The sequence below is a fragment of the Kwoniella shandongensis genome, chromosome 8 (assembly GCF_008629635.2).
Source record: "Kwoniella shandongensis chromosome 8, complete sequence".
NCBI lineage: Eukaryota > Fungi > Basidiomycota > Tremellomycetes > Tremellales > Cryptococcaceae > Kwoniella > Kwoniella shandongensis.
In genome coordinates, this window is record NC_089294.1 from 1,345,437 (window position 1) to 1,359,406 (window position 13,970).

The 13,970-nt window shown below is 48.3% G+C and overlaps 2 protein-coding genes across 2 annotated transcripts; both read right to left on the bottom strand.

Moving 5' to 3' along the window:
- Window positions 1-6,637: 6,637 nt before the first annotated feature.
- CI109_104926 (uncharacterized protein) lies at window positions 6,638-10,163 on the bottom strand (the record flags this gene model as incomplete). The annotated part of the gene is made up of 10 exons (XM_032007410.1): window positions 6,638-7,595; window positions 7,652-7,740; window positions 7,792-8,231; window positions 8,286-8,378; window positions 8,433-8,559; window positions 8,609-8,683; window positions 8,742-9,063; window positions 9,131-9,265; window positions 9,436-9,528; window positions 9,598-10,163. The coding sequence occupies 10 exons, from the start codon at window positions 10,161-10,163 to the stop codon at window positions 6,638-6,640; spliced, it is 2,898 nt and encodes a 965-aa protein (XP_031858316.1).
- Window positions 10,164-10,668: 505 nt separating this feature from the next.
- CI109_104927 (uroporphyrinogen-III C-methyltransferase) lies at window positions 10,669-13,614 on the bottom strand (the record flags this gene model as incomplete). Its single annotated transcript, XM_065967580.1, has 7 exons — window positions 10,669-12,637; window positions 12,846-12,861; window positions 12,920-13,099; window positions 13,159-13,219; window positions 13,296-13,314; window positions 13,373-13,445; window positions 13,539-13,614. The coding sequence occupies 7 exons, from the start codon at window positions 13,612-13,614 to the stop codon at window positions 10,669-10,671; spliced, it is 2,394 nt and encodes a 797-aa protein (XP_065823652.1).
- Between the last annotated feature and the right edge of the window lie 356 nt (window positions 13,615-13,970).

Consider the following 13,970-nt stretch of genomic DNA (forward strand, 5'->3'; position numbering starts at 1 on the left):
GATCATTTCTTGACAATGTTCCTTGGGAGAAAACCAAGGGTGATGGGAATGCATCTTCGTATACAGGGTAAAATGAGGTGCTGGCAGTTTGTGTGTTGATGGGACTGGACTGATACACAGGGTGCTGAGTGCCAGTATGTGCAGTGGGAAGAAGTTGTGCTCCTATGGTGTAATGTGCAGGATGGGTTCCTTCAAGAATCGAGAATGGGTAGCAATATCAGTACACATCAGAAAGTAGGAATGCAAAGCGCTGACCTGGCCAGTCCATCACTGTGTTGTCAGGAAGAGGAGGGAGACACCAGGTGCCATCATCCCTTTGGAAAGCAGATGACTTTCCTTGTGTACCTGCGCCAGACACAATCTGGAAGCGGTGCTGAGTATTGGATGATGAAGGCATTGTTAGGAGCAAAATAGCAGCAGGCAACAATGGATGAGACAGTGTGAATAAGCTTGTTTACGGTGGATTGTTCAGAATTATATTGGGAGGAAGGAGGAAAACCTGCTCTTTGATGACAAGACTGGGTATATAAGTGCAGCAGAAGCAAGTAGGAATTTACCTCCTTGGAAGAAGGACCCCTTGAATTATGCAAAGGAGGTATGTCTGATGAAAGGACATGTTTTGTATTGGGTGGAGAAGTGGAAATTGAATTGTTTGATATATTGAAAGGTGTTGCAAGGTTACTACTAAATGTCATGCCAAGGGTCAGATCACTATGTGATATAATGTGACGTGATGTTGTCTGGTGTGCAGCGTAGCTGAACTGATCTGTGCAACACTATGATGCATCATTTCAATCCACGCTGAGTATAGTGTAATCATGTACTTCTGATGAAGATGACATAGTGGGATGTCAATGGATGCATGATGATGTCAAATGATGTAACATGGATGATTAGACTCATCAACCTGTTTCAAAGTGAAACTCCTTTCATCATCAGTTTATATGTGATAATAATCCGTTTCCAAACAGTTTGAGTGTCAATACTCTCCCCCTTTGCCCCATTTGAGATGTGAGTTGAGTCAGAGGATCACAGCCCAATGCTCCAAATTAGAATTCACAGTGCACAGTCTTCACTACATCATTTGGTTCTCAAGACCTTAGTCAGTGTTTCAGACTGTTCCAATGATATTGATTGTATATATCACAACATCTCAAGGTGACAAAACATGGACAACAGCTTGAAGTGCTGAAAAATAGATGACAGGACAGCTTGTTGGCTTAATGCTGAGGCTCTGTGCGAAACAGCACCTTCTGATATTGACCCCAAGATTGAAACTATTAGTTGCCCCAGAACCTTTTGTCAACTCCCATACTATTCCAGGACAAGCTATGGCTGTTGATGAGCTGGAATGGTGCGAGTTTGCAAAAGAATGTGAAGTGCGAGGAACAACTGATGTCATGCAGTCCCTGTCTCTGGGGCCTACAAGTATCACCACAATGCTGGTTGATACATTTCTAGGTAGTGCATGGCATACTCCTAGCCTGCCAGTGAGCTTAATATGCTGTCATAGCGTTTGGCAAGCACCAAGATTCCTCTGGTTCATGCCCCTTAATCTGGAGGGTCAATCGATGATTGTCACAACCTAGTACAACTGTACAATTGACTTGTGTCATGACACCCCAATCCGGCCCCCAAAAAGTTCGACCTGCCATCCACCGTCATCTAGTTTGAAGCTGACCTGGAGGCGATCGAAATAGGCGATGGCCGACTTGGCTGAGGAATCGTTCCCACAGTTCTCGTAGTATCATTGGTACTTATATACATGTGCACAGGACTCATACATAGTTATTCCTGTGACAAATGTATATTCCTCTGTCTAATTCACTACTATCATACATGTGAAGCGTTCTACTAGGCAACCCCAAGTCTCGTACACTTGGTACTTGACCCGTACAATTTGGAACAGGACTGCATCCTATTTGCATCCCATATTCCTCTCGAAGGCCCGTCAACGGACCCGCCTCTGACAAGATGATGACGTGACAACAGGAAGTTTTGAATAAGGCCAATCATGCAACTGTATGAGTGGGACTCACAGAGCAATTCATAGTTGGGAACAATCAAGAACTGTTTGTGGAGGAGGCAGGGGATTGATGCCTGTGGGAGATGATCATTCACATTGTTGGTAAATACTTACCACCCAGATATGTCAGCCTCAGTGCTTAGAGATTGATTATGGACTGTCCTCATTACCAACTTTCAGCTTGAGTTGTCTATGAGGGAGGATTGTTGTCTCACCGCAGAAGAGCTGTGGCCACAATACATGACAGAGGCTTCTTGCTAGCAGCGACCTCATAAGCTTGGAGAATCAATTTGCTCAGACAGAGGTCGATCTTGTTGAAAGAAGTGATGTAATGTGACATCATTTGGGGATGATATGGTCAAGCAATGCAGATGATGTCAGATGATGTGAATAATGTGTATGCAGTCAAATGACATCAGACAGGCAAATAACAACAAAAGATGCAAGGCAATCAAACACAATGCCAGAGGATATAGTGACGTGCACTGAGACAGTATGTGGTGATGCAATGGGTGGCAGTGTCTGAGGCTAATTTGGGACGATTCAGCGTGTCATGATGTCATGCAAAACAGTGCAAATCGACTTTCGAAGTGAATCCTTTCATTACTTGGAAGGCCAGACTTGTGGCGTGTGTGGGCATAACAAGGTATAAGTACCCTCTGATTATGGACAACAGTATCAGTGCACTTCCGCTATATCAATTTCTAATTTATTTCCAATACCTTTCCCAAATTCACCGCTCCTCATCAAGCTCATATACATTACAAACTCTGCTATGTCAAACAACATCTACTATGATGAACAGGGTGAACCCTCCAGTATGTTGTCATTCCTTACAATCTCACCACATTGATACTGCCCCTAACATATGTAACCAAAGATCCCCCCTCTGGAACAGATTCAGATTGGAACACATTCACGGTGTCTGGTCAGGAAAGTGAGGATACAAAGCATCTTTGAGCATCATTTGACACAAATGATAGCAAAGCTGATTCAAGAATTCTAGTGTACCCTGGCGCAGGTTCAACCTTTGACAGCTCTTTTCCACGGGTGTACCAGCAGCAGCCCATGACAGGTGAAGCCCTACACTTGTCATGCTTCATCACTGATAAGCTATCCTTTCCAGCACTACCGCCCATGGAATACCACACCTACACCAATGCATCAAGTAGTAAGTTTGGTTATGGTAATATGCGGAAGTGAGCTGCAAAGAGTCTTCAGATCTAACAGGGATTGTCAGGCAATGCTGGAATTGCAGTACCTGGTTATACTCCTCATGGTGAGTGTCTGTGCACTTGGATATATAATAGATAGCACCCTAGACTGAGTGGACGTTGTTGCAGAACAACCCAGTTGGGCACCCTTTGGGGCTGACAGCCAACAATCTGTTGCTGGTAAGTGTGCAGTCCCATACACAAGTGCAAGTGCGATCACTCACACATACCATCCCATCTGTGGCTTAGGCTCTAGAGATACATACCTTGCAGGATATCCTGGTATGTTCCAATCTTGCATACAGATCATACATTTCTGTCACATGCTGATCAAGAATTCTACAGGAATGGCTGGTGCTGGAGTCTATGGAGCAGGCCCCTCATTTGTGAACGAATATCCTTCACACAGTAACAGCCAATCTGTCGTAGGTGAGGAGGGAGGATTACAATCAAGTATATATTTAATCACTAATGAACATCCATTAGATGTTCGTGGAAAGCAACCCAGATCAGCAATAGAGGAAGAGCTGGACTTTTTGACATCTTCCACACACTACATGTCTGGTAGTCTTACAGGGAGTCAATGTGAGGATCCTTCACCTCCCCTTGCTTTCAGTCCGAGCTGACAAGATTGCTATAGTGACCAATCATTTCAGCACAGAAGCAAATTTGGCCATAGGTAAGGTTGCAGACTTGTTCCCAGAGGTTTTGTTTAACGCTGATCATCATTGTCACCGCTTCCAGCTGCTAAGCCTGACAATGACAATCCTGGTGGACCTTTTGGTAGGTCTAGCCACAAAATTCCCATCACACACATGTGGTGTTATCACTAATTGCAGAATGGTGGTGCTCGTATGATATAGGTGGGGTGGTTGTCAAGCACAGAGGTAAGTCATTGTTTCATACTGTGCTACCAGAATAGGACAAAACATCAACTTCTTTATTCTGTTGGCCACAGGAAGATCCACTACAAGGCATATCAGTGACAAGAAGTTGGTTGAGGACCAGCAAGATGGCTATTCTGTGAGGGGAGTGCAGTCGGAGGGGAACGATATGTCACAGGATAAGGTGGATAGTCATCTTGTGAGAGTGAAACATGTCGGATACCGCAACGTGAGAAGCGCAGCTTGGATCAACTACAGTGGACACCCGGTCGAAATGCATCTACAAACCCAAGGTGAAAATAAGACACAGTGCATGATTAGTGATCCAGTCATAGTAGCAGAAGGCATTATTACTGGACCACTTGAGCACAAAGACAGGAAGCGAAAATCCCATTTCACTGAAGGAAAGGCAAAATGGTTGCGATCCCTTTCTGTGACAGATCCAGTCGACCAAACAACCACATCTTTTCTGGCACAGGGCCACAAGGCATATGCAACCCATTGTACGCCGGGAAGTGGCCGTACTTCCAACCCCAAGGCTGCAAAAGACTTGTATGAGGGTGCTTTTCGGAACGGAGGAGTGGTCCCCGAAGGCAAGAATGGTTACATTTGTAGTACCGAGGTGGCGATTACTCATATGGTGCCAGTACGGATATACATTGCGTGGCATACTCAAGAAGGAAAGAGGGTGCATGTATCCCATGCAGGGTCATTGACAGCAGAGCTCAAATTGGACTGCCGTCCTGAGTGGGTGAGTAGAAGATGAGAATCACTCATAGTCCTGCCAATCAGTTGCACTTGCCTGACCGAGTATTCCTTAGTTTGCTTCCACCTCAGCAGCAACTCAGGAGCGCCAAGGAGTGACGAAGGGCTACATTCCTGCATAAGAATAGCTTCAGCAGTGACACTTCATCTTCTAAATTGGGGTTTCAGTTATTTTTGTTGACCTATCTTCCCTTCTCCTTCTCTTCCTGCTTGAGTTATAGTCACACTCTCTTCCTTCATGAAAAATATTTGACATTTCATCAAACCATTCACATTGTTGATTCCTGTAGCACGGCATAGATGTGCTCGCTTTCCTTCAGACTCCTTGTTCCAGCTTTGTCTAAATCATTATATCCATTGTAACGCTTAGTCATGAATGTCATTCGTCTATGTTGGTTTCTATCCTTTGAATTATCGCTCATCTTTTTAGAGTCTGTGGTTCAGGCATCATAAACGGATCACTGTGCTATACACTGCCATTATGGTACATACAAATTTGCTTACACCAAACTTTGACCAAATCTGGCATCCTGAGGAGAGTTGCTGATCCTATTTGTATCTATTCTTCCATTTCCCACACACTTGCACCCCTGCAGCAGGCTTCAAGTGGTTTATAACACCCTCTGAAGAGGGTCAAGGTGCTTTGATACATCACTGCACTCCAAAACGACATGAACATTACTACAGACCCACAAGTCACCACCTTTGTTATAACACACTGAACTAGCTAGTGGTCAACTACGCTATCTGAGTGTCACATTACACTTGAAAAGGTCAGCACGGTTGGGATCCTACTGAACCTCCCAGTTCTGGCTATGTATACTTGAGGATTTTGATCTTGGTAGTTGTCATTCATGACAACATTGAACTCTTTTACACTCTGACCTAGTTAAAAGTTTGCAATAACAGATCATCTGAGTAGTCAACTTGGCTATCCACCTGTTATGAAACTGTTTGTTGTCCTTGGGGGAGCTGAGTATTGGTGTTCTGATGTGTGGCAATGGCCTGGTGCAAAAGCCTTCCTTTATTCCTTTATTGAGTTTTACACCATATCATTAGTATTGCCTTGTTGCAAGCAGCTGTAGCTGTCTTTCACCGTCCATCTATCTCCCTGTGCCAGGAATTTTTCGTTTTGGGCTTCCTTTGGACTCACTTGATGGAGTATCTGGATGACATCCAAAAGCGGACAGTGGTGTGGATCAAACATCGCAAGCACTGCGTTCTGGGGGGCTGACAAGTGTGGTCAGGATGAGGAACATAACAGAGTGAATGAATTACGTCGACATGCGATATCATCTCCGTCGTTTGGCTTGTGAAGCACGTTTTGCGAGCAGATTTCCAGGTGCCTCATGCTACGCTGTAATTTTTCACCACCTTACTAGAAGGTTCTCCACATTCCGCCGCTTCAGAAAGCCAGCGGCCAGTCCCCTGGCGCTTCATCATCATGACAACGTATCTCAATTGTTGTATCGTAACGGATAGCAACGGGCCTTAGCCTTTCTGTCGAAATAACCTATGTGGATTGACACTCCCAAGCAATGTTCCGGTTGGTGACGTCTCAGCGCGTATGAGCACATATCAGGAAGCCCATTTCCCGTCAAACATGTTTCGCATATATACATCACGCGCAGTCAAAGAACGTCCCCTTATAATACAATGTTCGAGACACATATCCATGTGCGATGTCCTGCCACAGTCTCAGAACCGACATCCAATCACCCCAACTACTGATCCCCTACTTCTTCTTCTTACTCTTTCCTCCCTGCTGCTGCAGATTTGTCCGAGGGGTTCTCACCCGGTACAGGCGTCGACGTCAATGGCGTTGGGACAGACTTGAACTTTGGTGTTCTCTTCGCTTGAATAGGTTGAGGACTCAAGACGCCCCCGGCCGCTGAACCGCCACCGACCGGAGTCGACGCGATCACACCTGCTGCAGGCAGGGCGGGAGACGCCGCGCCTCCAGCTCCGGCGATAGGTGGAGTAGCTTGTCTTGCTGGAGTGACACTCCCGCTTCGTACTGTCGCGCCGCTAGTCGATACAGTGCGTTTCGCGGCGCCGGGTGCTGAAGCAGATCCAGTTGGAACGACTGCTCCAGTACCTCCCATCCTCCTTCGGCCTCGCTCGATCATCAACGCCTCGCTGAGTAAGTTGGTATTGCTAGGCGGGGCAACGTTCGGCGTAGTAGCTGTCACGCCGGTCGAGAGGAGTCGAGCTGGTACAGCAGAGACCGGCGCAGCTTTGACGGGAAGAGATGTGGCGGAGTCGATGAGGTTGGTACGAACGCCGATCTTGACTTCAGATTGTGTTCTCGAGATTGGCTTGTTTTCGTCCAACCCAGCTGCAGGGTCAATCTCCCCAGGTGAAGCGGTACGCTTGATGTCTCCACCCATAGCAGCCGCCTTCTCGTCGGGAGTAGGACTGATCACGACTTTGGGCTCTTCGACTGCCGTCCTCGCACGACCAGGTTGAGAGATCGGTCGTTTGCCCAGACTGAACTTGGGCAACGGTAACTTCGGCATGACACGTCTCGGTGCAGAGGCAGGGAGAGACGGTTGGACAAGATCAGCATCGTTGGTTGGGGGCAGAGGGGTGCCGGATGCAACAGCCAGTTCTTGTCTTGCCATGGCGGCTTTGCGAGCAGCGAGCATAGCTTCCTGAGGGACGAAGGCGGAAGCATCGGATCGAGGGGCGCCATGTTCGTCATACCTGAAGGACTATGTCAGTACATTGCGAGTCTCTATTGCGATCAAACTCCAACTCACTCGTCATAGATCTCCTCGCCGATTAACTCCTCAAGCACATCTTCGAGAGTGATGATACCGAGCGGTGCGCCTTCCAAACCTTCGAAAAACTACAGCACTAGTCAGAGAGCGGCCTTTCTGTACGACTCGTACTAGCTTACCTTTTCCACGGCTTCGGCCGGCATTTGGGCATCAGCAGGAACCGTCTGTTCCAACTGTGTCAACTTTGCAGCCTGGACCAAACCTGTTTTCTTCTTCTTTTGTTCCGCTTCCAGTCGGGCCTTCTCTTTGATCTCGTCTGCGGCGGAGGCAGTTGCGGAAGTAGGACTGGTAGCAGTGGCTGAAGAGCCGGAAGTCGATCGCTTGGACATCTTCTTCCTTTTCTTCTTCTCGCCCTTCTCGGCTCGTTCAACATCAGTCTCGCTGTCAGATGAGCTGGTATCGGAATCAGACTTGTGACCACCATGAGAGATCTCGGCGACCTTGCGCATGAATCGTTGACGGAGTCCACCAGCAGCGGCTGTCATGACCGATTCGGCATCTTCGGGATCATTTTCGACTCGACGGTTTCGGCGAGAGACAATAGCCATATGCGAGCGACCTAAGTTGGGGTGGTCAGCGTGCATTTCAGTTTCAGTGCGCCGTCCGAACATACCTTCTTGGAATACGTTGAGCATATTCGTCAACTTCTCGTCCCAGGGGACGGTAGGGATGGCATTGATAGGGATAGAGGCGAGTGGCGTCGCATCTAAATAACGAGATTAGCAAATCGCCCCACAATTTATCTTGAAAAAGGGCTCACCCTCTGGATCCAACAAGACACAACTCTTAACAAGCAAGCTTCCCATGACTTTTTTGACTAGCTTCGTCTTGGTGGTAAGAGACGGCGACGACAAGTCGATGTCAGGCACTTCGACCATTTGGTACACCTAACGGTGGGTCAGCAGGCAGAACGGGAAAGGCTGGGCATATACGTACTGGGATACGTGAATGTCCGGATCTCACAACGTGTCCGAGCGTCTCATAGTCGAGCTTCGCTTCGATCGGCAACATCTACATGTAAGGTCTTGTCAGCGATATGTTCGGGGACTATAAGACGAGAAGAGCTCACAAAGACCTGATCGATGGGAGTCATCGCCTCCTTGACTGTCTTCTGAGCCAAGTCCAAGGCACCTTGTGCCATCTGTACGGTATCCAGATCCAAATCACCACCTCCCTCAGCTCCCGCCGCATGCATCTTGATCAACTCTCGCAGTTCGCTTCGTCGATAGATGATACCGTGATGTGCACCGAGGATGTATTCGAGCAATTTAGCGACCGGCCAAGCGATGGGGAATGCTATCCACATCATGATGCGGACCGGCCAAGCCATTCGAGCACCGATGAGCAGACCGTATCGGGAACAGACGGATTGAGGGATAATTTCGGCGAAACTAGATGTGCGAACATTCGTCAGCATGGTCAAGCAGACATGGACAGGCAGGTGGGAAAAACACTCACACAACGACCATGGCAGTACTGGCAACGACGGCTTGGATGCCACCGCCAATGACACCGTCCATGACAACGGGCAAAGCTTCGTTAACGATCATATTACCCAAGATCAAAGTTGTCAAAAGGAGATGTGAGTCCTTTCTGTAAAGGGCAAGCATGCGATCAGCTACCAACACATGGCACAGGAATCGAATGCGTCACTCGTTTCGCTCGTTTGAGGGAGTTGAATGTGATGGGAGGGCACCAACGTATGGACGACACAAAGCAGTGAGGGGAAAGGTTGGGCAAGGTGGTATAAAACATAGACTAACCTGACTGGCAAGATTTGACGGGCATATTCCTGCTGTTTGGGTGTTCCCGACATTGACAGGACTTGCAGTTGCGTAGGATCGACCGAAAAGTATCTGTGATCATAGCATAAGCACCAGCGTGAGGAACCCCAATAAGCGAGGATGGATAAAAACTTTACTCACCCCAATGTCAATCCTGCAAACATTCCACTGAGTGCAACCAACACAGGGATCATACAAGCTTCGATAATACCCGTCTTGTCCAATTGTCTCTTGTGCATGTTGCCCAGCTCAAGGGAAAGAGGGGGGTTTCCCGCTAAGGAATTGAAAGTTGATCCTACATAGTTGAACAGTCTAGCTAAGAGGGATAAGATGGGCGTTGCACGATTCTTTCGGGTAAACGGATCAGAGGCGTAGGAAGTGTATGGATCGTACTCTCCCGAAGAAGGTGTCGCCAGGGTGGGGGAAGCAGATGCGAGAGGGATGAAACATGAGATAAGGAGGAATGAGAGAAGCAGGGAGGTAGTGAGGTGGCGAGCGCGGATCGAGACATGTTTGCGGTTCTTCTTGTGTTGTGACTTGATAGTAGTATTTCTCAATCCCTCGTCTTGGATGGAGGTAATGATGCTCTCGACGGGTTCGACCTCGTTGGTCGATCGATTCAGTTCATGTGTGGTGATAGTAGTATGACGGCCGAACGGTCGTATACCTTCCGGGGGCGGTGGCTCGCTATTACTTTCTTCGATCATTCGGTAGGTAACGAGTTTGCTTTCTTGCTTGATCAGTGTGTCACTGCGGAGATGGTCGATGTGAAGGGTTATGTACGTGGAAGAATGATTCCTCGTTGTTGAGAAGGAATGCGATTAAGAACAAAGGTTGATTGATTGATTATGATGATGCCGAGGTGTTATTATGTCTATTATAAGAAATGTAACCATATGGAACAGTATTGCGACAAACTCTGCGCCAAGAGAGTGGTTTATTCTATTCTCGGAATCACACTCCCATACAAAACATCAACTAGGCGTGCGAGGAGAACGATACAAAGGAACATGTGACGTAACTTGGCATCATGCGGTGCCCGCGTTCATCATAAAAAGCAACGGAGAATGCCGATGGCTATTTCTGATTATTCGCACAAAGGAATGCACAATGCAATGTGAGTAGACGTGTGATATGCTGATATGTATGATTTGTGATGCTATGTAATGATCCCAAGTGTTGCTGCTTTGAAGTCTACGATGCTTGCTACAACTACCCGTTCAAGATATCCCTCCACTCCTCTGACAAGCCCTCTCTAATCTTGTAACTCTCATCTCCCAACCATTCTCCTACGATCTGCGCCTCATCTTCCACTCCTCGGTCTAGAACGTCCACTCTCCCTGTTCCCTCCAGACACAAAGCTGCCCATCCAACAACCATCATACCTGGCGGTCTCTCGTCGACCTTTCTCAATGCCTCTTCAATCCCACCCAGAGTCGAGAGAATGACCCGCTGATCTGGCGAGCTCGCCCGTTCTATAATTCCTATCGGTAAATGTTTGGGATACGCTACCCCATCCCGTCCCGACGCTTCTGAATCCGTTAAGACTTGAATGATCTGGTTGATCCTCGCCACGCCCATGAGCATGAGAAGGGTCCTGCTCTTGACGTAGCCGGGAAGTTGAACAGCTTTCCCTTGTCGCCCTACTCCCGTACACATCACCAGACTCTCCGCCACGCCTCGTTGAGTAACAGGGATGTTCATCATCAAGGGCGCAGCGAGAGCGGATGATATACCGGGGATGACGACAGATTCGAAGCCGTGTTCTCTGAAATAAAGCACTTCTTCTCCTCCTCGGCCGTAAACGAAGGGATCTCCTTGCTTGAGTCGAACGACCACTTCACCCTTCTTCGCGCCCTCCAGGGCCAACTCCATCATCTCGTTCTGAGCTCCTTCCGCGTTTCCGGGGAACTTCTTGGCAATGTGAAGTTTCGTACTGGACGGTATAAGAGCAAGGATCTCAGAAGGGACGAGTTTGTCGGAAAGGATGAGAGTGGATGTTTTGAGAGCGTGATGAGCGGCAACGGTGAGAAGACCTGGGTGACCGGGTCCAGATCCGATGAGTAAGATACGACCCTTTCCTTTGCCCTTGCCTTCGTGGTGAGGTAAGGTTTCCCCACCAGCGCCAGACCACAGCTCGAACGCCGAGTCCATTTCGTCCTCCTTTAGTCGAGCGAGATGTTCAAAGCTGTAATATTCTGACATCTGGTGGACCCATCTCATTCTTCGCACTTGTTGTTCCTCTTCGCTAAAATGAAGCTCGAACTTGTCCACTGAAGCTCGGCGTGAGATGGAAGGGGTACCGATCTGAGGTACCGGGGTATTGAGAGGCCCATCGTCTTCCTCGGAAAGTCTGACAGCCTTTGCCTTGGCGCGAGCTCGTAGACGTCCGACGTTGTCCACGGCAGCACCGACATTATCCGGAAGTCGTGATATGATTTCGCGCTTGATCCGTCCACTCAGTCGACATCCTTGTCCATTTGTAGATACCGCGACCTGCAGGTTACTAGGCTCTCCGTTGTTGCCGATGAATCGATGGACGGAGGGGAAAGTGTAAGTTGACAAAGCAGGGTGGTCAGACACGTTGATGGGAATTCGAAGTAATGCACAAGCGTTGTATATTGTTTGAGCAGATGATGCGGATCGACGAGTGTGAGCGCCAATGAGCGTGTCCGTCACGCATACGAGAGCGATATCGCGGTCGACCAGAGCTTTCTTCCAAGCCTGTGTACCGTCGGCGTGGATTTCGGTGTAGTGGACTTTGTCCTGCTCCTCGAGAAGTCTGATCTCCTCCGCGACTTTGCCAAGCGAAAGCTGGGAAGCGACAATCACATGGGCATCAGCCTCCAGGAAGGTTGACGCTCGACTCGCAGCCAGTCTGTTCGAGCCGATGACCAATACGGAGAGACCACGAGGGTGGAAAGTTAGTGGAAGGGCGGCACCCTTCTGCTCGGGCGAGACTGCTGTAGTGTCCAAGACATCATCGGTCACAGCGTCAACCTGATCGTGTTGCGTTGAGCCATTCGCTGGTGCTTTCTCTAAAGCGACAGAGGCAGGGACGGACTTTTGTTCCGTCGCATATTCGAGATAGGCAATCTGGTTGGCGGTGTCCCTCATTAGAGCGTTGGCGATGAATCGGCCAAGCACGATACAGACGATGAATGGCATGATAACCCAGATACTAAACACGGCGAGGTCAGCTAATGTGGCGTCAAGCATAGAACTCGATCAGAGAATTGTAACTCACCCCTGTTAGATTGGAAGCAAGAGTAGGAACCAGCAAGATCAGTTTTGAAGACATGCGGGAAATCGTTTAACGGAATCAACGTACGTTTGGGAGAACCCATACAGTCCAGAAAGTCCTTCTGTCGTTATGTCCTACCATACACCATCCGCAGAAGTACTCTGTCGCAGCATATCAGTACAAGTCGATCTGGCGGCACCGACGTCTATAATTGCTCACCTTGCAAAAAGTACAATGCAGTCTTTGAGACAGTCATCAATGCCCCTGCGAATCCTACAAGGGGCGCATGACCGTGGTATCGATGTCGAGGATTTGCGACTTTGGTAGAAGTGCGAGGAGAAGTGTGTCGAAGATAGAGGTATTCAAGTGCGAGGAGGACTTCGATCACGTTCAAAAGGGCTGTTGATAGTGATACGTCAGACACAATCCAAGCAGTATAAATGGACAACAGCACTCACCTTGAGCGTTCGTGAAGCCGTCTTTCGAATCAAGTGCTGGTTGTCCATACAAGTAGTCGACCTGACCGAAGCAATGTGATCAGCTCGGACTGCTGTAAAGCATTGTTGTAGTTGCGAGATCTGTCGTTCCTACTCACCATACTATAAGGCACCATGCTGATCGAACAGCTTCGAGTCAGCATCCGTATTATTCACCATCGATCGCATTACTCACTTGTACGGAGCCCAGATCCAAGCCAAATCACCACCTGTGAAACTTCGAGGTCTGAAAAAGCAGTACGCGGCGTCTGTAAACCAGGCAGTAGTTAGCCGATGTCCAGCCCTGCCCCATCCTGCCTCTCCTCCAAGTTGCCCAGCAAGCAGAGTCAAGCTCAATTCACCCCATGTTACGATGACAGCGGAGAAAGCCATCCAGTAGGAGACCCATAATGACGGTCTTTTATCTTCCAATCGCATGCTGAAAATCGTAAAGCCGGTATGGACCGATCGAGCGAGAGCGCCGTGAACCGAACCGGTAGAGGGAATTGCAAGGAGAGTGGGTGATGATGATGAGGATGAGGAATAAGAGTCGAAGAGGGGTGGCGACCTGTTTATCTCTTATGGTGGTCTGACTTTTTCAAGCAATCCGATTCGGCCTATGACAGTGTTCGTATTAACTTTGATCACGACATGATTCGGGGTCTCCACAGAATCGTAATAACAATAACCATTCCGAATCCTGAGATGAATTCCAGATCCGACTACAAAAGCAGTTCTAATCGAATAGGAGAACATTGCTAATGGCTTTTCTAATGGCTTTTGCCACGTGGTAT